The 26927-nt window shown below is 43.7% G+C and overlaps 1 protein-coding gene across 1 annotated transcript; it reads right to left on the reverse strand.

Moving 5' to 3' along the window:
- Nucleotides 1-26927, reverse strand: dcaf12 (DDB1 and CUL4 associated factor 12). Its single transcript, XM_029776155.1, has 10 exons — nt 26407-26927; nt 20099-20389; nt 19663-19935; nt 17922-17982; nt 7888-8078; nt 7710-7775; nt 7283-7445; nt 2736-2747; nt 1978-2156; nt 1-448 (listed from the first exon to the last, which is right to left on the reverse strand). Exons 1-10 carry the CDS (start codon nt 26464-26466, stop codon nt 290-292), a joined length of 1455 nt encoding a protein of 484 aa, XP_029632015.1. The 5' UTR covers nt 26467-26927; the 3' UTR covers nt 1-289.

The following is a 26927-nucleotide window of genomic DNA, read 5'->3' on the forward strand; positions in this document are numbered from 1 at the left end:
GTTAGTGGGCAAACGTACAAAATCAGCAGGGGATCAAATACTTTTCTCCCCCACTGTATATATATATATATAAAACAAAGGGGGAGCAGAGACTAGGGAACTGAAAGAAGACAGGACAAAGTGCAAGGGAGGATGGAGGGATGCAACAAAGAGATGGTGACGAGATACATGTTGGTGAGGGAGGGAGGGACAACACTGAAGGGATGACTGAGCGAGTGTAACACCAAAAGGAGGAGCAGAGAGGTGGACTGGGGTGGGGTAAGGAGAGATGGCGAGACACGAGAGAAGGCTAGCTCCAGAGTCCTGCGTAGTTGCCGTGAAGGCCCGAGCACAGCGGTCCACCGGCCACAAACAGCTTGGTGCCAGAGTCGTCGTAGCAGTGTGTGTACACAGCGTTGGGGAACGAGTTAATGTCCGAGAAGTAGCTCCTCCATGTCTCGTCGTGATTCTGGGGGAAGAGAGAAGAGAAACAGGTGTGAGAGAGGGAGGGTGTGACAGGATGGCAGAAAAACAGAGGAAGAGAACACTGAGGGAGAAATTATTCTTATCGTTTTGTGCAAGCATCTTGTCAAGGCAGGTCCAAGAAAGACTAATCACGGAGGTGAGGTGTCACTTAACAGTTTACTTCCAGAATGTTTAAATATATCCTGTATAAGTTTATTGCAACGTTTGACCAGAAGATCTTAGTTTTCGACCCAGCTTTCCACCAAAACCAGCTTCTTTTTGTGTAAATCTTAAATAAGCTGTTCATAAATATGTTCTGTTTCATGACAGTACTGTTTCAATCTAGAAATGCTATACCATGTCATTATGGAGACACACGAGCTACAGTCAATATAAAGAACTCAGTCAATTCAAGAAGAAGAAGAACTGGGACATTTTTAGCTTCCCGGAATTGTGTACAGATCTTTGCGACATGGGGCCGTGCATTATCATGCTGAAACATCAGGTGATGGCGGCGGATGAATGGCACGTCAATGGGCCTCGGGATCTTGTCACGGCATCTCTGTGCATTAAAATTTCCGTCGATAAAATGCAGTTGTGTTCATTGTCCATAGCTTATGCTTGCCCACACCATAGCCCCACCACCACCATGGGGAACTCTGTTCACAACGTTTTCATCAGCAAACTGCTCACTCACACGACGCCATACATGCTGTCTGCCATTTGTCCGGTAGAGTTGAAACTGGGATTTATCTATGAAGAGCACACTTCTCCAACGTGCCAGTGGCCATCAAAGGTGAGGATTTGCCCACAAGTCTGTTACAACGCCGAACTGCAGTCAGTTCAAGACCGTGTTGAGGATGACGAGCACGCAGATGAGCTTCCCTGAGACGGTTTCTGCAAAATTCTTCGGTGGTCCTAACCCACAGTTTCCTTAACGGTCCGGGTGGCTAGCCTCGACGATCCCGCCGGTGTAGAAGCCCAATGTGGAGGTTACATGGCCTGCAGTTGTCTGTATTGTCAAATTCTCTAAACCGATGTTGGAGGCAGCTTATAGTAGAGAAATTAACATTAAATTCTGGCAACAGCTCTGGTGGACATTCCTGCAGTCAGCATGCCAATTGCATGGTCCCTCAACTTGAGACATCTGTGGCATTTTGTTGTGTGACAAAACTGCACATTTTAAAGTGGCCTTTTATTGTCCCCCGCACAAGGTGCATCTGTGTAATGATCATACTGTTTAATCAGCTTCTTGATATGCCACACCTGTCAGGTGGATGGATTATTTTGGCAAAGGAGAAATGCTCACAAACAGGGATGTAAACAAATTTGTGCACAAAATTTGAAAGAAATAAGCTTTTTGTGCATTATGGAAGATTTCTGGGATCTTTTATTTCAGCTCATGAAACATGGGACAAACACTTTATATTTTGTGTTTATATTTTTGTTCAGCATAGTAATAGGAACTTTCAACTTGAAGTGTTCTGCTAAGAGGGGTATACTTTACAAAGTGGAATAACAAATATAGCGTACCAGCCAGCCCTTCCCTGTGGTGAGTTTAAGAATGCCCTCTCCTGGGCGCTGCCGGAACCCGCCGGCCGGGCTGGAAGGGTCCTCCAAGAACCTCTGGGCTCTGATATCATAGAACAGCAGGGAGCCCTGTCCCGTGCCCACTGTCACTATGTGCTCATAGAAACTCACAGAGCGGATGCCTGGGAAGGAGAGCACACACACAGACAAGTTAAACCTCGCTTTTAACAGCTTCATAAATGTAAAAAAATAAGCCATCACTAACTTTCCATTCAAAAGTACTGCCTCTGCACTTGTTTGTAATGCCGCATTCAAATGCTCCCCGGAATCTCGTATTTCCCGACATGAGTGCTTTCAAGTGCCTTTGAAGTCAAAAGAACCCTTCAACCAATAAGATTTTAGCTAGCTAGCTAACGTTGCTGATAATAATTTAGCTAGCTTTTTTTACGTTTACAATACAACCAAACTATCTCCATTATTTACATTAAAATAATGCCCCAATAATGTAAATAGCTTAGTTTTATTTTTGGTTGAAAAGTCAGTGATGAAACGCTACAAGTCGTTAACTCCGGTATCATAATTTTCTCCCGACTTTCCCACTCGTAATCCCGACTTGGAAGGCCATTCAAGTGACATTTCTGAGTCGGAAACTCATATTTCCCGATAATTCCGACACCACTTGAAGGCAGCATAAGTGCAGGGCGGGTCTTGGAGAATGTTTGGGTTTTGTTTTGCTTCTTGGTGGAATGTGTTTGTAGTACCTCGTGTTGCCTCTGGAGAAATGAAATGAAATGAAAATTAAAGAAAGTTGACAGAACATTTGTATGCTTTTGTGTTGTTTACATACAGTGCATTCGGAAAGTAGTCACTCCTTCACTCCTTCCCTTTTTCCACATTTTGTTACTTTACAGCCTTATTCTAAAATTGATTAAATTGCCACCCCCTCAATCTACACATAATACCCCATAATGACTAAGCGAAAATATATTCAGACCCTTTGCTATGAGAATCAAAATTGAGCTCAAGGTGCATCCTGTTTCCATTGATCATCTTTGAGATGTTTCTACAACTTGATTGGAGTCCACCTGTGGTAAATTCAGTTGATTGGACATAATTTGGAAAGGCACACACCTGTGTATGTACGGTCCCACAGTTGACAGTGCATGTCAGAGCAAAAACCAAGCCATGAGGTCGAATACATTTTCCGTAGAGCTCCGAGACAGGATTGTGTCGAAGAACAGATCTGGGGACGGGTACCAAAACATTTATGCAGCATTGAAGGTCCCCAAGAACACAGTGGCCTCCATTATTCTTAAATGGAAGAAGTTTGGAACCACCAAGACTCTTTCTAGAACTGGCCGCCTGGCCAAACTGAACAATCGGCGGAGAAGGGCCTTGATCAGGGAGGTGACCAAGAACCCGATGGTAACTCTGACAGAGCTCCAGAGTTCCTCTGTGGAGATGGGAGAACCTTCCAGAAGGACAACCATCTCTGCAGCACTCCATCAATCAGGGCTTTACGGTAGAGTGGCCAGACGGAAGCCACTCCTCAGTAAAAGGCACGACAGCCCACTTGGTTTGCCAAAAGGCACCTAAAGGACTCTCTGATTCTCTGGTCTGACGAAACTAAGATTGAATTCTTTGGCCTGAATGCCAAGCATCACGTCTGGAGGAAACCAGGCAACCCTCCCTACGGTGAAGCATGGTGGCAGCTAGGGTTGCACATTTTGGGGAATATTCAGAGGTGGAAACCTTCCGTGGGAATTAACAAGAATATGGGAATTAACGGAAAAATATGCAAATTAATATTAATACCATTTAAATAGAAATGTTTTTTGCATTGGATATATTTACGATATCATATGAAGACAGAAACATAAACCTTTACCTTATCATAAGTAGACAATCACAAATGATTAAATCCTTCCAATAGAAATTTTAAAAACGAATTGAACCTTAATTAAATGAGTTGACTCGTCACATGGGATGATTTCACTGAACAACAAAAGGGAATATTGAATGTTCCCCAATGATCCATCGCATCTCCCAAAAACATTTTTCAACATACATCTGTAAAATGATAGTCTAGAAACTAATGTTTTGATTGTCTTCCTCTCAGGCTTCCATGTCTTCTCCCTGGATCTGCTCAATGTCCACCTCTTTAACATCAGACCCTGAGGCATCATCTTCACAGTCACTTTCCAACCTTGCTGAGGATGGTTCGATGTCAGACTCAAAAAGCCTCAAATTTGCACGGATGGCCAGCAATTTTTTAACCCTTGTACTGGTCAGCTGTTGTGTGCTTTGGTGTGTGTGTGTTCCCAAACAAGGACCAGTTGCGCTGAGGTGGCTGACGTTGGTGGGATTTGGAGGATGATGGAGGCAACAGGGAAAAGAGCCTCAGATTCACAAAGTCCCTTCCACCAGGTGGCTGATGAGATATGTTGGCACGACTGCCATATTGCATCTCCATCCCAAAGCCCTTGCTTGGAAGTGTACTTCGCCAGACTGCCAAGAACATTGCCCTCATCCAAGCCAAGGTGTCAAGACACAGTAGTGATGACACCATGGGCCTCGTTGATCTCTGCACCAGACAGGATGCTCTTGCCAGCATACTTGTGGTCCAACATGTACGCTGAGGCGTATATGGGCTTCAGGCAGAAGTCTTTATGCTTTTTGATGCATTTCAGAACTGCAGTTTCCTCTGCTTGGAGCAACATCGAAGTGGGCAGGGCAGTACAGATTTCTTCTCTTACATCTGCAACCATAGTCTGAACATCAGACAGGATGGCATTGTCTCCCTCAATCCGTGAAATGGCTACTGCTATAGGTTTCAGGAGTTTCAGGCTGCTTACCACTCTCTCCCAAAATACATCATCCAGGAGGATCCTCTTGATGGGGCTGTCCATATCGGCAGACTGTGATACGGCCATTTCTTGGAGTGACTCCTTCCCCTCTAGGAGACTGTCAAACATGATGACAACACCACCCCGATGGGTGTTGCTGGGCAGCTTTAATGTGGTGCTCTTATTCTTCTCACTTTGCTTGGTGAGGTAGATTGCTGCTATAACTTGATAACCCTTCACATACCTAACCATTTCCTTGGCTCTCTTGTAGAGTGTATCCATTGTTTTCAGTGCCATTACAACCTCAAGGAGCAGATTCAATGCATGAGCAGCACAGCCAATGGGTGTGATGTGAGGGTAAGACTCCTTCCTCCACTTTAGACCAAGCCGCCTTCATGTTCAAAGCATTGTCTGGTCACCAGTGCAAATACCTTCTGTGGTCCAAGGTCATTGATGACTGCCTTCAGCTCATCTGCAATGTGGAGACCGGTGTGTCTGTTGTCCCTTGTGTCTGTGCTCTTGTAGAATGCTGGTTGAGGGGTGGAGATGATATAGTTAATTATTCCTTTCTCACGAACATTCGACCACCAATCAGAGATGATTGCAATACAGTCTGCTTTCTCTATGATTTGATTGACCTTCATTTGAACTCTGTTGAACTCTGCATCCAGCAAATGAGTAGATAACGCATGTCTGGTTGGAGGGGTGTATGCTGGGCGAAGAACATTCAGAAATCTCTTCCAATACACATTGCCTGTGAGCATCAGAGGAGAAGCTGTTGCATACACAGCTCGAGCAAGATATTCATCAGCATTTCTCTGACTACGTTCCTCCATTGAGTCAAAAACAAATCTGATTCCAGGAGGACCATGAGCTGTTGCTATCGATAAGGTGTCTGATACATCATTTTCACCTCGAATAGAAGTAGAGGGACTTCTGTCAAAGGTTGCTTGTTGTGAGCGCTGAGGGAACTTTATGCACTTGGCCAGATGATTCTTCATCTTTGTTGCATTCTTCACATATGATTTGGCACAGTATTTGCAAATGTACACAGCTTTTCCTTACACAGCTGCAGTGAAATGTCTCCACACATCAGATAGTGCTTGTGGCATTTTCCTGTAAAGATCAGGAAAAAAATAAGTAAAAAAAACAACAAATACAATTCCATGTACAGAAATAGTTAAGCAGTTCTATTAAATAACTCATTTGTAAGATAAATGTTTTAAGATGAAACGTGTATGGAAACAGGTCAATTAACACTCCTCAGTTAAAAGGCTCAAGCAAGATAAAACCCACATGGTAGCAAAAAGTAACTTGCAGAAATTGTTAACAAGTTAGAAATGATTTAAAAACACACTTGCTGTAGGCTACTATTTACTAGTTAACAAAAATGTATATCATATAAAATATATTCACCCCAACCAGTATTGTAATTAAAACTTACCAGAAAGCATGTAGTCCTTGGCTCAGACAGTGCAGTAGTGTGGGCTCAATAGCATCTCATTAGCGTGCAAGATCTTGAGAATCAGCTGTACATATGATGGAAGAATGCACTTTGCATGCAGAGGGTTGCAATTCCATTGAATTGGGGATAGTTTAACCAAAATATGCCACAAGACCTTATGTGTATCCTACAAAAAAAAGGTTCACTGTTCTAAGCTAACTTTTTTGGTGAATTTAAGCAAAATTGCCCAAATTCCAGGGCTTAAATTTACCGGAAAGTTTCCGACTCTATACAACCCTAGTGGCAGCATCATGCTGTGGGGATGTTTGTCAGCGGCAGGGACTGAGAGACTACTCAGGATCGAGGGAAAGATGAACAGAGCAAAGTATAGAGAGATCCTTGATGAAAACCTGCCCCAGAGCACTCAGGACCTCAGACTGGGGCGAAGGTTCACCTTTCAACCGGACAACGACCCTAAGCACACAGCCAAGAAAACGCAGGAGTGGCTTCAGGACAAGTATCTGAATGTCCTTGAGTGGCCCAGCCAGAGTCCGGACTTGAACCCGATCGAACATCTCTGGAGTGTATCAGAGAAGAATGGGAGAAACTCCCCAAATACATGTGTGCCAAGCTTGTAGCGTCATACTCAAGACTGTAACTGCTGCCAAAGGTGCCTCAACAAAATACTGAGTAAAGGGTCTGAACACTTACGTAAATGTGATTTCATTTATTTATATTTATATATATATATATATATATATATATATATATATATATATATATATAAGTTAAAAAAAATCTAAAAACCTGTTTTTGCTTTGTCATTATGGGGTATTGTGTGTAGATTGATGAGGGGAAAAAACAATTTAATCCATTTTAGAATAAAGCTTTAACTTAACAAAATGTGGAAAAAGTCAAGGGGACTGAATACTTTCCAAATGCACTGTATCCATTAATGCACCCTTTGTATGTGCATTTGCGTATGTCGGTATCAAACAGTGTAGTGTCAATTCCTCACCGCTTCCTCTCTCCCGGGAACTGACTGATTTGATGTTGTGAGTGGGCTGGCGGGGGTCCAGGAAGGACACATGGGCCTGAGAGCCCACTGCGTACACCGACCAGTCCTGACCATACGCCAGACACACATTCTCCTTGCAGTGAGGCAGCTTCGTTGACAGCAGCTATGGACAACAGATACATAGACTTGTTAGACAGGGCTGGGCATATAGCTAAACAAGGCTAAGGACAAACATGCAAAAAATCGTCTTGACCAGAAACGTTTGTTTTTTGTGGTATGTGAGGACATTCAACAAAATGCAGTAGGGTTCGACACTGACTTATGAAGACACCAAACAAGGCTTCATAATCTTCAATGTCCGCAAGCACAATCACAGAACCAAGGAAACATTGATAAGCAGAGCGGACCCAGAGATACACAAACCGACCTTGCTCAAGTTTTGCTCTGCCTTCCAAAGGTGAAAATAGCCATCCAGGGACACTGCACCAAGCTCCTAAGAAAAAAATGAGAAGAGATAGTATGTAGGTCCCAATACAACACAGATTTGTACTGGGGAACACAGGCAATGGATTGTCTCTGAGGGCTAGGAGGGTGGTGTGGCTGACCTTGTGGTTGTTATTGAAGGCCAGGGCCCTCACTTTGCAGTTGTATGGGTTAGTGTATTCCTTGGGGATGTCCTCCAGGGCACGGTGGGAGATATGAGAGTAGCAGGGGACCCCCTCATCCTGCTGTCTCATAGCCTGGCTCAGCACCTCTTCGGACACCTCCCACAGCCCCATGGAACCATCCCGAGACCCTGGGGAGTAGCAGTATATGGATTGGTTGGTGGATTTCATATGGAGACATTATATTCATGAAAAACTATCGAGGATGAACAATAGTTTGAAGTTCTCCCGATGGCAATTTGTCACTTCAAATCTAATTATATTGGTTACATGCGCCGAATACAACAGGTGTAGACTTTACTGTGAAATTCTTGCTTACGAGCTCTTTCCAATGATGCAGAGTTAAAAAATTATTAGAAAAATAGTAACATGGAAAAAAATACAAAAGAATGAAGCAATAGACAGGGAGATCAATGTGCAGGGGTACGAGGTATTTGAGGTAGATACAGTTGAGGTCGGAAGTTTACATACACCTTACCCAAATACATTTAAACTCAGTTTTTCACAATTCCTGACATTTAATCAGAGTAAAAATTCCCTGTCTTAGGTCAGTTAGGATCACCACTTTATTTTAAGAATGTGAAATGTCAGAATAATAGTAGAGAATGATTTATTGCGGCTTTTATTTGTTTCATCACATTCCCAGTGGGTCAGAAGTTTACATACACTCCATTAGTATTTGGTAGCATTGCCTTTAAATTGTTTAACTTGGGTCAAACATTTCGGGTAGCCTTCCACAAGCTTCCCACAATAAGTTGGGTGAATTTTGGCCCATTCCTCCTGACAGAGCTGGTGTAACTGAGTCAGGTTTGTAGGCCTCCTTGCTCACACACGCTTTTCCAGTTCTGCCCAAAAATTTTCTACAGGATTGAGGTCAGGGCTTTGGGATTGCCAATCCAATACCTTGACTTTGTTGTCCTTAAGCCATTTTGCCACAACTTTGGAAGTACGCTTGGGGTCATTGTCCATTTGGAAGACACATTTGCAACCAAGCTTTAACTTCCTGACTGATGTCTTGAGATGTTGCTTCAATATATCCACATAATTTTCCTGCCTCATGATGTCATCTATTTTGTGACTTGCACCAGTCCCTCCTGCAGCAAAGCACCACCACAACATGATGCTGCCACCCCCGTCCTTCACGGTTGGGATGGTGTTCTTCGGCTTGCAAGCCTCCCCTTTTCCCTCCAAAGATAACAATGGTCATTATGGCCAAACAGTTCTAGTATTGTTTCATCAAACCAGAGGACATTTATCCAAAAAGTACGATCTTTGTCCCCATGTGCAGTTGCAAACCGTAGTTCGGCTTTTTTAATGACGGTTTTGGAGCAGTGGCGTCTTCCTTGCTGAGCGGCCTTTCAGGTTAGGTCGATATAGGACTCGTTTTACTGTGGATAGAGATACTTTTGTACCTGTTTCCTCCAGCATCTTCACAAGGTCCTTTGCTGTTGTTCTGGGATTGATTTTCACTTTTTGCGCCATAGTACGTTCATCTCTAGGAGACAGAACGCGTCTCCATCTTGAGCGGTATGACGGCTGCGTGGTCCCATGGTGTACTATTGTTTGTACAGATGAACGTGGTACCTTCAGGCGTTTGGAAATTGCTCCCAAGGATGAACCAGACTTGTCAAGGTCTTGGCTGATTTTAGATTTCCCATGATGTCAAGCAAAGAGGCACGGAGTTTGAAGGTAGGCCTTGAAATACATCCACAGGTACACCTCCAATTGACTCAAATGATGTCAATTAGCCTATCAGAAGCTTCTAAAGCCATGATGACATTTTTGGGAATTTTCCAAGCTGTTTAAAGGCACAGTCAACTTCGTGTATGTAAACTTCTGACCTACTGGAATTGTGATATAGTGAATTATAAGTGAAATAATCTGTCTGTAAACAATTGTTGGAAAAATTAATTGTGTCATGCACAAAGTAGATGTCCTAACCGACTTGTCAAAACTATAGTTAGTTGACAAGAAATTTGTGGAGTGGTTGAAAAACGAGTTTCAATGACTCCAACCTAAGTGTACGTAAACTTCCGACTTCAACTGTATGTACATAAAAGGGAGGGTTAAGTGACTAGGCACCAGAATAGATAAGCGCAAGAATAAATAACATAGTAGCAGCAGCATATGATGAGTGTGTGTGTGTGTTTGCACATATGTCGTCTATGTGAATGCGTGTGGGTTTTGTGTGAGAGTCAGTGTAGTGTTTGAGTGAGTATACAATATATATACAATAGTATGTGGACACCCCTTCAAATTAGTGGATTTGTCAGCCACACCCATCACTGACAGGTCTATGAAATGAAGCACACAGCCATGCAATCTCCATAGACAAACATTGGCAGTAGAATGGCCTTACTGAAGAGCTCAGAGACTTGTTACGGATACAGGTATCCTGAGTGTGTATCCTGTGTGTATTTATTTTCTCTCCATCTCCCCTCACAGGTGACAATCATCATTTCCCCAATCAGTCGCTAATCAAAAGACACCTGCACCTTTTCATTTACCCTATCACAGCCCCTTTCCCTTGGTTTAAGAACCCAGTCAGTTGTTTTCTCTGGAGCGCACTCTCTCTGTCGTTCAATCTCTGTGTCCGCCTCTCTCTCTCTCTCTTTGTAAGCTCGATCTCTCTTTTGTTTTGCACCTACATGTCACATTTGTCCGGTACCTGTGAGTATTGTTTTGTTGTGGTGCATGACTGTTTGTTAGTTGGTGGGAAAAGGGGTACCAAGACAAGTCGCCCATGGGCATACACTACCCGGAGGTAATTGTTGTCCTAGTTAGAACTGGGCGAACCACCCGCTGTATTTTTGGTTAGTTAGCTAGCCGTTATTGAAATAGGCTAGTCTAGCTTAGGGGTGTTTTTGGCTTATTGTTTCTTTCCTTGGGTCCAGCTCAGCCCCTTTTCCCACACCCCATTACCGTGTGTTTAAAGAAATAAACCATTAGTGTTTGACGGTTAATTTGTCTGTGGTTTTTGTTCTCACTGTTCCTTTTCACTATTATAATTTGCATGAGTTATGTTACGGGTCTCGTTTCCATCCCCCCTAGACTGCAGGGCCAAAGGGATTCGTAACAACTTTCAACGTGGCACAGTCATAGAATGCCACCTTTCCAACAAGTCAGTTCGTCAAATTTCTACCCTGCTAGAGCTGCTCCGGTCAACTGTATGTGCTGTTATTGTGAAGTGAAAACCTCTAGGAGCAACAACGGCTCAGCAGTGAAGTGATAGGCCACACAATCTCACAGGAGGGGTCCGCCAAGTGCAACACTCACTACTGAGTTTCAAACTGCCTCTGAAAGCAACGTCAGCACAAGAACTTAGTCGGGAGCTTCATGAAATGTGTTTCCATGGCCGAGCACTTGCACACAAGCCTAAGATCACCATGCACAATGCCAAGTGTTGGATGGAGTGGTGCATCACGCTTCACCATCTGCCAGTCCGACAGACGAATATGGGTTTAGCGGATGCCAGGAGAACGCTACTTGCCCGAATGCATAGTGCCAACTGTAAAGTTTGGTGGAGGAGGCATAATGGTCTGGGGCTGTTTTTAATGGTTTGTGCTAGGCCCCTTAGTTCCAGTGAAGGGAAATCTTAACACTACAGCATACAATGATATTAAAGATGATTCTGTGCTTCCAACTTTGTGGCAACAGTTTGGAGAAGGCCCAAACTGGTCCATACAGAAATGGTTCGTCGAGATCGGTGTGGAAGAACTTGACTGGCCTGCACAGAGCCCTGACCTCAACCCCATCAAACACCTTTGGGATGAATTGGAATGCAGACTGGGAGCCAGGCCTGATCGATAGCCTAACTAATGCTCTTGTAGCTGAATGGAAGCAAGTCCCCGCAGCAATGTTCCAACATCTAGTGGAAAGCCTTCCCAGAGGAGTGGAGGCTGTTATAGCACCAAAGGGGGGGACCAACTCCATGTAAATGGCCATTATTTTTGAATGATATGTTTGACGATCCGGTGTCCACATACTTTTGGTCATGTAGTGTATAGTGTTGTGAGTGTAGACTCACTGCAAGATAGGGTCAATGCAAATAGTCCATTGAACAATTTAGCAGTCTTTTGGCTTCGGGGCAGAAGCTGTCTCCGAGCCTGTTGGCCCGAGAGCCGATGCTCCGGTACTGTTTGCCAGACAGTAGCAGAGTGAACAGTTTGTCTTGGGTGGCTGAAGTTCTTGGCAATTTTCAGGGCTTCCTCTTGACACCGCCTAATATAGAAGTCCTGGATGGCAGGGAACTCGGCCCAGTGATTTGCTTTGAGGTCGAGGGCGGTGCACTTGACAAAACAAGCGGTGATGCAGCCAGTCAGATGCTCTTGATGGTGCAGCTGTAGAACTTTGAGGGCCCGAGGGCCCATGCTTAATCTTTTCAGCCTCCTCGGGGGTGAAGAGGCATTGTCGTGCACGCTTCACAACCGTGTGTGGACCATGCAAAGTCCTTAGTGATGTGGACGCCAAAGAACATGAAGCTCTCGACCCGCTCCACTACAGCCCTGTATTTCTCTTTTTGTCCACAATCAGCTGCAGGGTCTTACTGATGTTGAGGGAGAGGTTGTTGTCCTTTCACCACACATCCAAGTCTGACCACCTCCCTGTAAACTGTTTCATGATCGGTGATCAGGCCTACCACCGCTGTGTCATCAGCAAAGTTGATGGTGTTGGAGTTATACGTGGCCACACAATCGTGGGTGAACAGGGAGTACAGTAGGGGACGAAGCACCCACCTCCTACCCTCACCTATTGGGGCCGGCCCGTCAGGTGGTCCATGATCCAGTTGCAGATGGAGGTGTTTAATCCCAGGGTCCCGAGCTTGGTGATGAGGTTGGAGGGGACTATGTATGGTGTTGAGCGCTGAGCTTTAGTCTATAAACAGCATTCTCACAAATACTGAACAAAAATATAAACGCAACATGTAAAGTGTTGGTCCCATGTTTTATCTATTTAACACAGTCTGATGGCCTTGAGATAGAAGCCGTTTTTCAGTCTCTCGGTCCCAGATTTGCTATACCTGTACTGACCTCGCCTTCTGGATGGTAGCAGGGTGAACAGGCTGTGGCTTGGGTGGCTGAGGTCCTTGATGATCTTCTTGGCCTTCCTGTGACACCGGGTCCAGTAGATGTCATGGAGGGCAGGCAGTTTGCCACCAGTGATGAGTGGGCAGACCGCACCACCCTCTGGAGAGCCCTGCGGTTGCAGACGGTGGAGTTGCCGTACCAGGTGGTGACACAGTCCGATAGGATGCTCTCAATGGTGCATCTGTAAAATGTGTGGGTTTTAGGGGCCAAGCCAAATTTCTTCAGCCTTCTTCACCACACTGTCTGTGTGGGTGGACCATTTCAGATTGTCAGTGATGTGTATGCCAAGGAACTTTTCACCTTCTCCACTCCCTGTCGATTTGGATGGGGGTGTGCTCCCTCTGCTGTCTCCCGAAGTCCACGATCAGCTCTTTCGTTTTGTTGAGGGAGAGGTTATTTTTCTGGCCCCACTCCACCAGGGTCCTCACCTCCTCCCTGTAGGCTGTCTCGTTGTTGTTGGTAACCAGACCTACCACTGTTGTGTCGTCTGAAAACTTGATGATTGAGTTGGAGGCGTGTGTGGCCACGTAGTCGTGGGTGAACAGGTATAACAGGAGAGGGCTGAGCACACACCATTTTTGAGGCCCTTGTGTTGAGGATCAGCATAGTGGAGGTGTTATTGCCCACCTTCACGTGAGGAAGTCCAGGACCCAGCTGTACAGTTGGGGTTCAGACCCAGGGACACAATGATAAGCTTGGAGGGTACTATGGAGTTGAAGGCTGAGCTGTAGTAAATGAACAGCATTCTTACATAGGTAATGCTCTTGTCCAGATGGGGTAGGGCAGCTTGCAGTGCGATTGCATCATCCGTGGACCAATTGGGGCGGTATGCAAACTGCAGTGGGCCTAGGGTGTCGGGTAAGGTGGGAGGTAATATGATCCTTAACTATCCTCTCAAAGCACTTCATGATGAAGGAAGTGAGTGCTAAGAGGCAATAGTCATTTAGTTCAATTACCTTCGCTTTCTTGGGTACAGGAACGGTGGACATCTTGAAGCAAGTGGGGACAGCAAACTGGGGTTGGTAGAGATTGAATATCGCCTTAAATACTCCAGCCAGCTGGTCTGCACATGCTCCGAGGACGCAGCTAGGGATGCCGTCTGGGCCGGCAGCCTTGAAGGTTAACACACTTAAATGTCTTATGCCGGCCACGGAGAACGAGAGCTCGCAGTCTTCAGGAGCGGCCCGTGTCTCCTGCACTGTGCTATCCTCAAAGAGGGCAAAGGTGTTTAGCTTGTCCGGGAACAAGACGTCGGTGTCCGCTACATGACTGGTTTTCCCTTTGTAATCCGTGATTGTCTGGAGTCCCTGCCACATATATCTCGTATCTGAGCCGTTCAATTGTGATTCCACTTTGTCTCTACTGACATTTTGCCTGTAAACTATTGCTATATCTATTCCCTTGTTACTAAATTTCTTGCCCAAGGATCCAATTTTATTTCATTTGTGTGTGCATGTTCTGAGAATGTCCCCTGGTATTCCGTCTGGTCCAGAGGCCTTACGAGTGTTAACATGTTTAAAAGTTTTACTCACATTGTGATCTCGTTCTGTGGCCAGTCATTTGGATCAACAGGGGCTTTCATGCAGTACTCTGTGTTGTTTTCCTTGAGGCAAGCGTAAAAGGCATTTCACTCATTTGGGAGTTCTGCGCCACCGGGCATCTCACTGCTGAATTTCCCTTTAATCTGTTAGTGTCTACAAGCCCTACCACATCCGACAAGTGTCGGAGCCGGTGTAATATGATACCACCTTAGTCCTGTATTTTTCTTCTGCATGTTTGATGTCTTGTCGGAGGTCGTAGCAGGCTTTCTTGTATCCGTCCATGTCCCATTCTTTGTAAGTGGTAGCTCTAAACTTTAGCTCTAACCTGTTATCCAGGGTTTTTGGTTCGGATACGTTTGTAAAGTCACTGTGGGGACGACAGTCTCTGCACTTATTGAGGAAGCCCGTGACTGACGTGGTAAACTCCTCCATGCTATCAGATGAATCCCAAAACATATCCCAGTCTGTACTAGCAAAACAGTCTTTTAGCCTTGCTTCTGCTTCATCGGACCACTTCTGTATTGAGCACATCACTGGTACTTCCTGTTTCAGCTTTGTTTGTAAATAGGAATCAGAACGATGGCGTTACGGTCTGATTTGCCGAATGGAGAGTGAGGGCCTTCTATGCATTTCTGTGGGTAGAATAAAAGTGGTCTAGTTTTAGCGCCCCTAGTGGTGCAGGAGGCATGTTGGTGGAAGTGAGGTAGAACGGTTTTAAGGCTCCCCACGTTAAAGTTTCTTCCCACCAGAAATGGTGCCTCTGGGTGTGTGGTTTCTTGTTTGTTTATGGCCCCATACAGTTTGTTGAGTGACAAAGTGGTGTTGGCTTGTGGAGGGATGTAGACAGCCATGATAATTATGTATGAGAACTCTTGGTAGATAATAAGGTCTGCAGCTTACCATGAGGTATTCTATATCAGGTGACTAAAAGCTTGAGTTTCTTAACACTGGAAGCAATGCACCAGTTGTTGTTAATGAAGAGGCACAGCCCTCCCCACTTGGACTTGTCCGAGGCTGGTGTCGTCCAATCGTACCGCTGCATGGAGAAACCACTGAGTTTTATGTTCATAGATTGAGCCAGCCAAGTTTCTGCAAGGCATACAATATTGCAGTTTTTCCAAGTCCCTCTGATAGGAGACTCTTGAACGAAGCTCACCCATCTTATTCTTGAGTGACTGGACATTTGCCAATAAAATGGAGGGGAGTGCCAGTCGATCTTTCATACGTCTCAGTCTAACAAGGATGCCAGCCTGTCTATGCCTGTGGCGTTTTGGTAGCCCATGAAACAAAGGAATAGCATCCTGTGTGAACAAGGGAACAGCTGAGTCTGAGTTGAAGTCAGATTTGAAGTCAAAATCGAGGATAGTAACTGTCGATGCGATGTCCAAAAGTTCTTGGCGGTCATACGTGATAATAGTATCAACTTTCTGTACAAAAAACTTAAAGATAAACATTTAAAAACGTCTCTAAATAGCATTCGTGTTGAAAATAGTAAGATGTCAGACTTCAGTAAGCGCAATCTGTGCCATTTAAAGGCCCAGTGTAGTCAACAGTAATTTTTACTGTGTTTCATATACATTTCCACACGGAGATAGGAATAATAATGTGATATTGTGAAAATTATGATAATGCCCTTTTAGTTTAACCTGTCTGGGCTAGGGGGCAGTATTTTCAGGGCCGGATGAAAAACGTACCCAATTTAAACAGGTTACTACTCTGGCCCAGAAACTAGAATATGCATATTATTAGTAGATTTGGATAGAAAACACTGAAGTTTCTGAAACTGTTTGAATGGTGTCTGTGAGTATAACAGACTTCATATGGCAGGCAAAAACCTGAGAAAAAGTCAACCAGGAAGTGGAGGATCTGAGAATTGTAGTTCTTTCTAGTCCCTTTCGAAACTACAGTATCCGTGGGGTTACGTTGCACTTCCTAAGGCTTCCATTGGCTGTCTAAAGCCTTCAGAAAGTGGTTTGAGCATTCTCCTGTCACTGGGCAGCGTATAGGAGCTCAGTTTCTGCCTGGCAACAAAGGGATTGGATATGCGCGGTCACGCTGTTCCTTCTTTTTCTCCTTGAATGAATACGCTATTGTCCGGTTGGAATATTATCGCAACTTTACGTTAACACCATAAAGATTGATTTTAAACAGCGTTTGACATGCTTCTAAGTACGGTAATGGAACATTTTGACTTTTTGTCTCTGGTTCCACGCTCGCGCATTATGCCTTTGGATAAGTGATCTGTACGCATGAACAAAATGGAGGTATTTGGACATAAATATGGATTATTTGGAACAAAAACAACATTTCTTGTGGAAGTAGCAGTCCTGGGAGTGCATTCTGACGAAGATCAGCAAAGGTAACAGTATATTTCTAATACTGAGTTTAGGTTGCCCCGAACTTGGCGGGTGTCTGAATAGCTCGCTGTGATGGCTGAGCTATGTAAAAATGGTCAAATCTGACACAGCAGTTGCATCCAGGAGTAGTCTATCTATAATTCTTTAAATAATTGTTATATATTTTGTCAACGTTTATGATGAGTATTTTTGTAAATTGATGTGCACATTCACCGGACATTTTGGTGGGAATACATTTTCTGAACATCACGCGCCAATGTAAAATGCTGTTTTTGGATATAAATATGAACTTTATCGAACAAAACATACATGTATTGTGTAACATAATGTCCTAGGAGTGTCATCTGATGAAGATCGTCAAAGGTTAGTTCTTCATTTAGCTGTGTTTTGGGTTTTATTGACATGTCCTTGCTTGGAAAATGGCTGTGTGATTATTTTTGTCTATGTACTCTCCTTACATAATCTAATGTTTTGCTTTCGCTATAAAGCCTTTTTGAAATCGGACAATGTGGTTACATCAAGGAGAAGTGTATCTTTAAAATTGTGTAAAATAGTTGTATGTTTGAGAAAGTTGAATTATGACATTTTGTTGTTTTAGAATTTGCCACCATGATATTTCACTGGCTGTGTCCCGCACCTAGCCCATAGAAGTTACGAGCTGTTCGAAAAGACCGCCTGAAATTTCAGCCTGCTTTGGTGGGATGGAGTTTAGGCCTTCCTTGGTGATATCGCTATGCAGTAAATGAGTTAGACCAATAAGAAAGATAATTCCAAACCTCTCTGGCAACTGCAGCTAATTTTCCCCTCCCCACTCAGACCACCCCCAGACAATCGTAGCAAAATTCTTGCTTGAGAAATTGCCCTTAGCTAAGAAGCTATTTGTTTATTATTTTTGACCATTTTAATTGAAAACAATCACAGTAAGGTACTTAATTACACAGAAAGTATTTGATAGAGAAAAACAGCTGCATTGGACCTTTAACACTTACCAGACACTGCCATGCTGTCGCTGATCCATGCAATGGAGAAGATCCAGTCATTATGGCCATCCTGAAAAATAGAGAACCCTCCCATGAAATACATATACACACACACACACACACACACACACACACACACACATATATATATATATACATACACACACACATATATATATATACACACACACACACACACACACACACACACACACACACACACATATATATATATACATATTATTTATTTTTTTAAATGTCATTGTATGACAGGGTCCAACATTAACTTTTTTTCCCTCACTGGCCCGTCAGGCCAGTTGGCCAAAAATCTACTAGCCCGAAAAGAATTTCTACTGGCCAAGACATTGGGTGGTTTATAAATACATTCATTGACATGCTTGTTTCATTCAGCTAGTAATAGGCAACATTTGGTTATTATGGTATATTAAAAAGCTGTGTAATATAATTTAGCAATGTAAGACATTGCTCTATTCTTAAATCATTTTTGTATTAATTGGATTAACTTTTGTCTCTAAAGTATGTCATTTTAAAATAGGACATTTCCCCTTTTAAGACGAGGGCTTTTCAAAAGAGATATCCATCTGGCTAAAGTACAGGGTTTTTACTGGATTAAAAAGGGGTTAGGTGGTGGGTGTGGCAATGAGCACGGTTGGCCCGGCAAAATTTGAGAACATTTTAGAGGGCCCCATCTGGCGGTGTAGAGAAATTGTAGCACGTTAAGCCAATTTCCTGTAATTCTACACATTTCTCAATGAAATATTTACTGTTTTAAAGCAAATTTCCTGCAATTCTACACAAATTTGCCTTGCAGCTGAGAGAAAATGTAGCAAATTTCCTGTGAGTCTACATATTTTCCCATGGAGCCGAGAGAAAATGTTGCCGTTTTAAAACTAGTTTCTGGCAATTCTATGCATTTTGCCATGGTGTTCTTTTGCTCAAACATAAAATTAATACCGCTAAATTGCTTGGTTTTTCGCATTTTAAATTCTCCCTGAATGTCTAACATTTATTTTGGTGATTGAGAACTAGCAAAGATTATATTATTTAAAAACAAAGGTCCATTATCTTTTCGGCATACTTTATATCTGGTTTTAGTCGTTTAAGTTTACACTGAAAGCGTTTGTCCATCCAGAAAATTATATATATATATTTTTTTACACTGTTTGGACTTTGGCCAGGCCAAAGACTACAATGGCAGAAGACTCAATGCAATAGTCTCACCAAGAAGAATGCTAGGTGTCTTTTTTGCAGCTTATTTTTGCAGACTATCAACAGTAGCCACTAGCCAGCCTATTGCTAGCATGTTCACAATTGGTTTCTTTTTGTAAATCACCTTCCCTAAAAATAAATAAGCTCAGCGAGTGGATTGATACACTTTTTTTTTTTTTTTTACTCTGGATAGCTTGCATATGCCGTGTGAATGCATCAACTCATGTAATGCTCAAGAAGGTGACTCGCAAGGAGTGTGGTTGAATAAACAGCCAATCATATTGCTCAAATACAAATAGCATGAGTTTTCCGCATTTAGTCTTCAATGGTTTTCATTGGCAGACTGCGACAGAGCAGGTAAATGTCGAACTGGAACGCCAAAATGCGCTGAGAAATTACTGGTGGGCCAGAGACTGACAAGATGGACTGTCCCAACATGTTTTTACTGGCTCCGGGTCATTGTTAATGTCAGATCCTGTATGATCAGACTTTCTTTTAGGCTGTCTCAGCCACCACTCACATCTCCCACGCAGACGGGGTCCAGGGTGGGCAGCCGGTAGACAGCCAGGCTGTTGGGGTTGTCTCCGCCCGTGGCCAGCAGAGTGCCTGAGGGGTTAAGCTCGATGGCGTGGATCCCACAGCCTTGCTGGTCCAGCCCGGACACTGAGCCACTTCCGAGGAAGGGGGCCCCTATTGTCCCACCAACACCCCCGGAGCCACCTCCTCGGCCCTGCCGGTCCTTCAGCATGGGGATGCGTGTAATCTGCCCTGTCAGAACATCTGCCACAAATAGCTGTGGATAGGAGGAAAGAAACCTTTTGTTAGAGAAATAACAAGGTCTGGAATCATGTCTTTTTTATTCATAATAGGTCAGTTCAAGGTTTTCCGGTTAACAGGAAATGTTTAAGTTTTTCCATTTTGAAGAAAGAGTAAAGTAAAAGAGGGCAGTCTCTCACCGTATTGCACTTGGTTCCACACACCACCTGGCGGTGGTTGAGCCACTGCGAGGCGAACACCTTGTTGAGCCGGCCCAGGGAGAACTCCCGCTCCTTCAGGATGCCCGGGAGGCGGCCGGCAGCAAAGCCCCGCAAGCTACGCTGGAGACGCCACTCATGCTGCTGCTGAGGCCGGATCTCGCGGCCCTGGAGTGCGTACACCACCGAGCGCAGACTACGCCACCACTGCTGGGCGTGCCGGGACGAGGAAGACACGCGTGTCCGCTTGTACGCAGACTGGCACCAGCCCACCTGACAGAGAGAGAAAAAGAGAAAAGGTTAACAAGGCTTAAAGGAGATGAACAGCACCATGTAAATAAAGTACAGTAGCTAGATTTCCATCCAATTGGCAACAGATTTTTATCCACATTTTTCCCCCACCATTGGTATGTTTCCACCAAATGGACTGGTTGCGGATTAAAATCAGTGCGAACTCTAGCGAACTGTTTCGGGTGGCAAGCATGCGGACGCCTTAAGATGAAGGTTTTTTGAAAACAGAGGAGACTGATTAGTTGCATTACTTCAGAGAATACAATCATCTTTCATAGTGAGCAAGAGACAGAGGGGCACAGTATAGGCAGGTCGGCCACCAGGCAGACAGTCAGAACTGTGCACTAGGCCTATCTATCGGCAATCAAAAACAGGAATCACAATGTCTTGGCTTGTGAAGTCTAGAAACTTCAGTAAAGCAGAGCCTTTCATCAATGAATAGGTTAGGATATTGAGATGAGCGAGATGCAACACTTAACTGCGCATGTGCATGGGTTCAATTCAAGCTGTTCAGTGTGGTACACAGGGTACCAAAACAGTACAGAAGTTGTGGAAATTGACCCACTATGCGGTTTACTTTCTGAATCTACATTTAAAAATAAATAAAAACAATTCGGATACAGATTTTAAGGATCCCAATTCAGTTTAAAAAAAATTATGTTCACACCCCTACTGGGAACTCTGAAATAAACAAGCTCCAAATGGGAAAAATATTTTTGAACGGTCATCCAACTCGGAATTACAAGTCGGAAACTCGGCATGATCCTAGAGCTCCGACGTCAAGATTTTTCCCAGTCTGAGCTTGTTTTCTTCAGAGTTCACAGATGTCTTGAACACACCAATAAGCCCTAGCTCAGCTGTCAGAAGACGATCAGGGAAGTGGAAGAAATTAGGCTCCAGCCTAGGTTAGGTTTATTTTTAATATAAAGCAATCAACTTAATGCGGTACATTTACCGTCTGCGCCTTCTCGCATTTAAAAAAAAAAAACAGAACCCTATCCCTCTGCCCAGTCTTAATCCCTCCTTACAATCATGACCCCCTCCCTCCCACTGCACTCTCTCCCTTCCATGCACAGTACACTCATCCCCTTGAGGCTATGGTCATCACTCCCAGCCCACTGACCCAGATACAAGGAGACAACTAGGTCAGGATCTAAGCGCACACACACCTTCAGAGACACTTTATAAAAAGGCAGGATCCGTACGTACGTATGTACGTACACACACACGCCAATATTGTTTTTGAAAAGCCATTAAATAAAATTGCTGCAGGCTAAATTCTCCGGGAGAAGAAAAAATAAAATCCATTGCAAAATAATGCTTTTTTATTAATTGATGGGAATACCAGTTGATGTGCTCCAACTTCAAAGGCAATTATATTTCATAAGCTAATAAATCCTCAAGCTGCCTGGAAATTTGTGTAGGGTGTGTGTTTCTATTTCATTTTCCACGTTTCCAGTGTGCCCACTGAGGGGATTCTTTCTCCAAAACAGAGTAAAGACGGCCTCAAGATCGCGCCTTCTTGAGGACAAAGTAACGAGGCTGATACGCATCGTAAGCAGCTTCAAGGAGTTGGACAGTTTGATTTCCCAACAGTAGCAGCAACTTTGAAAAGGCCAAGGGCAGCCGCAAACGCTAGTAAATTAGAGGCAAATTGTGTTCGTCAGGCTCCGTCCTAGCAGTTATGCTGCCGCCCTAGGCAATATCCGCATATGCCGCCCGGGTGTCATGTATCCAATAAACATTTACTATAATCATCCAGTAGAACTGTAAAAAAAAAAAAGAGTGCGATATCATCTGAGCTTTGGAAACAAGGTCTTTCATAAACGCATGGCGAGGGCCTCGTTTCACAGGAGCATTGTAAAATAAGCTCTCTCTCAATGAACCAGCCTTAATGAATTTTGTTTATTTACATATCGAATTTCACTGTCCAACATCAGTTTTACCATTTCTTTATTTTGTGGTCGCCTAAAGTGACCTCTTTCCACTGCTGTGGCACTGAATCGCAGCGGGAATGGGGTGTGGGGAGGCATGCCCTGGTGTTCAAAGACAGACATATTTTGTTATTTATTAGGCCTAATTAAAATGTTCAGGCTAAATTAAAGTTAGAGGCCTATGTTGTATTTGAAAACAGCTGTGTTTTATTTCTTTAAAAAAATCCTACAAATAGTCTATAGGACAGGTTGTTCACAAATATACAAATATATTTTGAAGTTATTGTGTAGGCGACTTGTTCTTCTGGGTTAAATGTTTCTTTAATAAAAAATGATATTCATTTATGATTTATAGCAGGGATGAAGGCACAACTTTTCAATACAACCTGGCATGTTGGTATAGATCATTTTACTTCATTATTACAACTTTTAAGGCTAATTTCTATTCTGTTAAAATGAATTACAATAATCTAAATGTGATTTTGAGCACCGTGAGTGGACGCCCTAATGCTTTATGCACCCAATGTATATGCACGTCCGGTAAATTACACAAAATAAAGTGTCTCAAAAGCTAGAGGAAAATGTTATGGATGTGACAGGGTCCCAAAAGACAGACAGCAAATGACACTGCACTCCATTCCAAATTTACAGCGTTTTAGGAATTTCATTCCAGATCATTAATGACAGATGTTTCATTTCAAATATTAAATGTTATTATCAATCACCTGAGTAACAGAACAAACAAACAAGAACTCAAACTCAATTCCAAAAGTGTTTTTTTATAAGCTCATGGCTTTGTATTCTCTCTCACCCTTTAATCTGCCAGCACAGGCTCTATTAAATGGTACCTCCTCCCCGTTGTCCACAAAAGGACCCAGGGTGTGGACAACTTGACCTGCAGCCACCCAAATCTTGTCGTCCTTGGCTGGCAAGATGTATTTAGGGGCGGCAGGTAGCCTAGTGGTTAGAGTGTTAAGCCAGTAACCGAAAGGTTGCTGGATCGAATCCCCGAGCTGACCATGTAAAAATCTGTCGTCCTGGCCCTGAACAAGGCAGTTAACCCACTGTTCCCTGGTAGGCCGTCATTGTAAATATGCGCCCGGGTGGCGCAGTGGTCTAACCCAGAGATTCTGGGTTCAAGCCCAGGCTCTGCCGCAGCCGGCCGTGACCGGGAGGCTCATGGGGCGACGCATAATTGGCCCAGCGTCGTCCGGGTTAGGGAGGGTTTGGCCGGCAGGGGTATCCTTGTCTCAACGCGCACTAGTGACTCCTGTGGCGGCCCGGGCGCAGTGCACGCTGACCAGGTCGCTAGGTGTACGGTGTTTCCTCCGACACATTGGTGCGGTTGGCTTCCGGGTTGGATGTGCGGCTTTGCTTGGTTGGGTTGTGTTTTGGAGGACCTTCGTCTCTCCCGAGTCCGTACGAGAGTTGCAGCAATGACACAAGACAGTAACTACTACCAATTGGATACCACGAAATTGGGGAGAAAAAGGGGTAAAATAATAAATACATTTAAAAAAAGGTAATTTGGTGTAATTTATTTCCTTCTTAACGCGTTGGAGCCAATCAGTTGTGTTGTGACAAGGTATGGGTGGTACACAGAAGATGGTATTTAATCAAATAGGCTTTGTCCATGTTATGGCATGAGCAGCTCAAATAAGCAGAGAAAACGACAGTCCATCATTACATTAAGACATTAAGGTCAGTCAATGCGGAACATTTCAAGAACTTTGAAAGTTTCTTCAAGTGCAGTCGCAAAAACCATCAAGGGCTATGAAACTTGTAATAGTGATAGACATTTTTGCGAATTTATAAAAAAAACGATAAACCATTTTCCCCCAGCTTTGTCATTATGTGCTATTGTGTGTAGATTGATAAGGGGGGACGATTTAATCAATTTTAGAATAAGGCTGTAACGTGGCAAAATGGAGAAAGTCAAGCGGTCTGAATACTTTCAGAATGCACTGTAGATAGATATAGATACACACACGTACCTGGACACCACGTCAACAAGTCAGTTCATCAAATTTCTGCCCTGCCAGAGCTGCTCCTTTCAACTGTAAGTGCTATTATTGTGAAGTGGAAAAATCTAGTTGCAACAATGGCTCAGCCGCAAAGTGGTTGGCCACACAAGCTCACAGAACGGGACCACCGAATGCTGAAGTGAGTATTGTATAAAAATTGTCTGTCTCGGTTTCAACACTCACTACAGAGTTCCTAACTGCCTCTGGATGCAACGTCAGCACAATAACTGTTTGTCGGGAGCTTCATAAAATGGGTTTCCATGGCCGAGCAGCCACACACATGCTAAGATCACCATGAGCAATACCGAGTGTCAGCGATGGTGGTGTAAAGTTCACCGCCATTGGACTCTGGAGCAGTGGAAATGCATTCTCTGGAGTGATGAATCACGCTCCACCATCTGGCAGTCCGATGGACAAATCTGGGTTTGGCGGATGCCAGGACAACACTACCTGCCCCCAATGCATAGAGCCAACTATAAAGTATGGTGTTGGAGGATTAATGGTCTGGGGCTGTTTTTCATGGTTTGTGCTAGGCCCCGTAGTTCCAGTGAAGGGAAATCTTAAAGTTACAGCATACAATGACATTCTAGATGACTCCGCGCTTCCAACTTTATGGCAACAGTTTGGGGAAAGGCCCTTTCCTGTTTCAGCATGACAATGCCACAGTGCACAAAGTGAGGTCCATAAAGAAATGGTTTGTCAAGATCAGTGTGGAAGAACATGACTGGCCTGTAGAGAGCCCTGAACTCAACCCAATCAAAACATTTTTGGGATGAATTGGATCGCCGACTGCGAGCCAGGCCTAATCGCCTAACATCAGTACCCAACCTCACTAACGCTCGCGACTAAATGGAAGCAAGTCCCCGCAGCAATGTTCTAACATCTAATGGAAAGCCTTCTACCAACTCCATATTAATGCCCATGATTCTGGAATGTGATGTTCGATGAGCAGGTGTCCACATACCTTTGGTCATGTATTAAACCAGACCAAAAAAAAGTGGCATTTTATATGGGACTTACTCAGTGGCTTTAATGGGCGAATTGGCTCTGGAAGCCAAAACAGCCAAGTACTCCATCTAAATGTGAATCGATTCTTAATTGCGGTATGGTTCTAGAAACATAAATCCCTCTACTTTAATATTTCTGCATAGTGCATCTTTAACAAAACCCACCCCCTACAAAATGTTGCCTTCCTCCAATGACTTGTGTAATGTAATGGAACCAAGTCATGATCAAGGGCTAGAAAATACCCTCCCTCTGGCTAGAAACTTGTTGCAGGTTTAGAGAATCACTGTTTTTATTTTAATTCTACCCTGTGATATAAGAGTAGCATTTTTTTAGCACTATCTTTTTATGACACTGGTAGTGTGCTGGAGAAGTGCCGGAATTGCCCTTTAACATTACCTACCTAATAATAATACCTACCAACCTAGTCCAGTCGAATATGATATAAGTTAGCTAACTAAATACTACAATTCCTATTATTTTACACTAATCTCAGATTTACTCTGGTATATCTTTATTGAATGACATGAAATCGTATTTTTTTCACCGTCCCCTACATCCCAATATTTCATCCAACGCACAATTGCCTAATGTGGTACTGGTAGGCCTAACGTTAGGCCTAACCTAACCAACACGTCACAAGTCTAGCTAAATGTATTGTTTAAAACAGTTAGTTAACAAGTTAGGATACTGTCAATGTAATAAAATTAAAAAACAAAGGAGGGGCAGTCAAAGGAAATCATGAATGAGAACGCGAACTAACGTTAACTAACTAGCCAGTGTGCTAGCTAGCTGTTACATTATTGGCTAACAAGCTAATTTAGCAACACAGATTGAGTTCCGGTAGCTACCTAGCTGTCTATGAAGCTACAGTTATTTCATTACATTTTCAATAACAAATTGTGCATTTCAGCTGCGTGCCATTATCTATCAAGCCCATAAACTTCCAACCTGTTAGCTAACGTTACTAAGTCAAACATTCAACGCAAAATGTAACATTCCCTGGTTTGCCTGAATCGCCACTGTTTCAGCCTACCTGTTGTTGGTCCTTGGACTCCCCTGCCTTCCTTTTCCTGTTAACTGTTTTTCTCGCCATAATCTGACACACACAAGTCCCTCACCCACATGGAGGGCAATAATGACGCTAGGTACTGGGTCATATAATGGCGATTAGCTATTTTGTTGTCTGGCTCTGACTGTAGTAGCATGCGGCGGGGAAGGAAGATCACATAGGGTAATGTTGACTTGCTAACGTTAGTTTCCCCTCCGGCTTCCAAAACTAAAACTATAGCTACGAACGTAGGTTAGCTTTTAACCTAATACAATTTGCTTAAGTGGAGGCTAAATGTAAAGCTCTCCTCCATCTCTCTTTCTATATTTTCTCCATCCTGCTTTCTTTCTTTCTTTCTTTCTTTACAAATCGCGTCACCAACGGTAATAACATTCTGCCGCGCGCAACCGCAGTACAACTCAACAGCAACAAAAACGTCGAACGTGCGCGTTCACGAACCATTTGTAATTGACGTCATACTTACGCTTCGGAACTCTTCACGTGCG

This window comes from Salmo trutta, chromosome 14 (genome assembly GCF_901001165.1).
Source record: "Salmo trutta chromosome 14, fSalTru1.1, whole genome shotgun sequence".
NCBI classification, from domain to species: Eukaryota; Metazoa; Chordata; class Actinopteri; order Salmoniformes; family Salmonidae; genus Salmo; species Salmo trutta.

What these genes read in the sequence shown, in the direction of transcription:
- dcaf12 (XM_029776155.1), bottom strand. Translation starts at nt 26,466, where the DNA reads ATGGCGAGAAAAACAGTTAACAGGAAAAGGAAGGCAGGGGAGTCCAAG. An exon ending in GTGGAACCAAGTGCAATACG is followed by an intron (nt 19,936 to 20,098) that starts GTGAGAGACTGC and finishes TCCTATCCACAG; the next exon opens with CTATTTGTGGCAGATGTTCT. An exon ending in ACCCCGTCTGCGTGGGAGAT is followed by an intron (nt 17,983 to 19,662) that starts GTGAGTGGTGGC and finishes TCTATTTTTCAG; the next exon opens with GATGGCCATAATGACTGGAT.